Source organism: Apaloderma vittatum, unplaced genomic scaffold (genome assembly GCF_000703405.1).
Source record: "Apaloderma vittatum isolate BGI_N311 unplaced genomic scaffold, ASM70340v1 scaffold25775, whole genome shotgun sequence".
Classification (NCBI taxonomy): domain Eukaryota; kingdom Metazoa; phylum Chordata; class Aves; order Trogoniformes; family Trogonidae; genus Apaloderma; species Apaloderma vittatum.
Genome location: NW_009715778.1, coordinates 1 through 2,517, shown reverse-complemented (window position 1 = coordinate 2,517; position 2,517 = coordinate 1). Strand labels below are relative to the sequence as shown.

At 59.3% G+C, this 2,517-nt stretch overlaps 1 protein-coding gene across 1 annotated transcript; it reads right to left on the bottom strand.

The window, feature by feature from the left end:
- Nucleotides 1-16: 16 nt before the first annotated feature.
- On the bottom strand, nt 17-2,273 carry LOC104273847 (serine/threonine-protein phosphatase 6 regulatory ankyrin repeat subunit C-like; the record flags this gene model as incomplete). Its single annotated transcript, XM_009869299.1, has 6 exons — nt 2,104-2,273; nt 1,477-1,564; nt 912-995; nt 634-779; nt 459-541; nt 17-99 (listed from the first exon to the last, which is right to left on the bottom strand). Coding segments are annotated over exons 3-6 (368 nt in total), but the record flags the coding sequence as incomplete, so codon positions are not given.
- Between the last annotated feature and the right edge of the window lie 244 nt (nt 2,274-2,517).

Here is a 2,517-nt window from a genome sequence, read left to right as displayed (position 1 = left end):
CTGCCCCGGTACTCACATCTGCAGAGCACTGTTACTTGCATTGATAAGGCCAAGGTCTTGGGTTTCCCCCAGGATCAACAAGGCACACTTTTCATGGCCCTGCAAAGGAGAGCAGGCTGAGGTCGCATTCGAGCCGGGGAGGGGACCCGGTGCTGCCCGGGACACAGAAACATTCCCTAAACCCGACCTTCCCCAAGAGCTCAGCGCTTTGGCAGGGCCAGAGGGGACAAATTGCTGTCCCCTCTGTGTCCTCGTTGTGCAGCTACGCCCCAGGAAGGACCCTGAGCTCCGAAAGGCGTCCCCGGGGAAAACACAGACGGGGCTGAGCTGCTCAAAACCATATCGGGAGCGTCCATACAGGGTGAGACAGGCGAGCAGGGGACAAGCCCTTGCCCGGAGGTGGCACGGCTGAAGGGGACGGTGACGGCGAGCAGGGCTGCAAGTGGCCGGCTCCTTACCTTGCTGCAGGCCAGGTGAAGAGCTGTGTTCTTGTTGACGTCCAGCACAGTTATATTTGCTTTTGCTTGGTACAGCAGGAACTCTGAAACGAGGAGGGACAGTTGCTGTTGAGAAGCAGCAGTGCAGAGCCGGGCATTGATCCCACACCGGGGCCAGCAGCTGCCAGCCACGTACCGACGGCCGCGGTGTGCCCGTTCTCAGAAGCCATCATGAGGGGAGTCCTCCCCAGCTTGTCGGTCGTGTCCACCTCGGCTTGGTGGCGCAGAAGCAGCTGTAAACCATGGATGTTGTCTGCAAAGGCAGCAGCGTGAAGGGGTGTCCTGGGAGGAGGAGAGAGCGGGTAAGGAGGAGGCCCACGGGCGGGTTTGGGGACCTCAGTCCCTTTGTGCCGCGGTGAGTCCCGTGGAAATCGCTGCAGGAGTCAGCCCCAGGAGGGTCGAGTCGGTGCTCACCTTCCTTTGGCATCTCTGCTATTAACAATCTTGGCACCTAATGCTTCCACCAGCATTTCAGCAGTGCCGTCCTGGTTGTTAATTCTGCGGTGGGGACGAGAAAAGAAGTTAGAATGAGACTGAGCAGCGTTCGGGTGTCTGTGGTCAGAGTGAGCAGCACGTTCCTGGGGCGTGGGTGCAAAGAGCAGCTGGTCTGGAGCTGTTTGGCGTAAAACACCCATTTACCCTTCTTGGTGTTGCTCGAGGAAACGTCACCAGGCCAGACAACTGCCTCTGCTGTTACAGCCTGCCCCAGGGCAGCGCACCCCTTCCTCCACCGGCAGTAGAGCCGAGGAGTCACCGTCAGCCCCAAACCCCTCCTCACCTCGAGGGATCCCAGGGACCGCGCTCCCACCACCCCAGACACCTCTGAGGAAGGCGGCGTGGGACAACGTGGAACCCCTGCCCCAGCAGAGCCCATGTCCCAGCAGAGCCCATGTCCCAGCAGAGCCCATGGCAAGCCTGGAGATTTCCCGAGCTGCTGCATAACCACGGAGCGGAGCGGGGTTGCCCAGATGTCACTTACACTGCACAGTGCAATGGAGTAAAGGGGTTTCCTTCTAGGTACGCAAACGGATTGTGTTCAAGTAACAATTCAAGACAATCTTCATGCCCTGCAAGGAGAGAGGGAGGGAAACACATCAGCATCCACCCGCGGTTCCTCGCCTGTGACGGAGCACAAAGGGCCCTCACTCTCCCCCCGTTCCAAGAGCCCCAGAGGCTGTACAGGACCAGCAGCAGCAAAGAGCCCAAACAAACCCGTTCCCCAGCACAGAGCCAGCGGTTTTGTTTCTTCTCTGGCAGCAAATCTGCTGCGCTTCAGGTTTCTAACTCCACATCGTCTCTGAAGGATTTCACAGCCACTTGAAACACTGAGACACCCCTTCCTGTTAGTCCCATCCCTCCCTGCAGCCTCAGCTGTTCTGTAATAGCTGTTTCCATAACTCATTCCTTTTTAAGGCGCTCGGCAGGGGAGGAAAAACTCCGTCTCCCTTCCAGACTTATGTCGTCCTTTCCGTCCGGCTGAGCTCACTGCCGAGCTGACGCTCCCCAAATGGCAGGAGACAGGGACAACCCAGCTCTTCCTCGCTCCCTCCTCCCCCTCAGCAGCCGGAGCAGAGCAGAAGGGCAGGGGCCCAGCCCGAGTCCCTACCGCTGTATTTTTTTTTTCGGTGAGTAGCCGCTGTAGTCCACCACGGAGTCCAGAGGGTCAGTAGAGAGGGCTGCCTGCAGCAGGGTCCTCAGGATTTCCAAGTGCCCGCACGCCGAGGCAAAGTGGATCGGGGTCCGGCCTTTGAAATCCCGACACAGAACGAAGGCATCGTGGTCCAGGAGGGCGGCCAGGCAGTCCTCGCAGCCCGTCACAGCCTGCGCCCAGGAGAGAGGACCAGAGGGTCGGTCATTTAGCAATGGAGCCACCCCCGTCTTCCACAGCTTCCTTCTCGAACGCTGCATCTCAGGGAGGGACCACGGGCTCTTTCACTGGGGACTCTTGGGACAAAAGAAGCCACCAGCTTGCCCCACAAACAACCTCCGCTGAGGAAGCCACGGGGCTTCAGGACCTCCG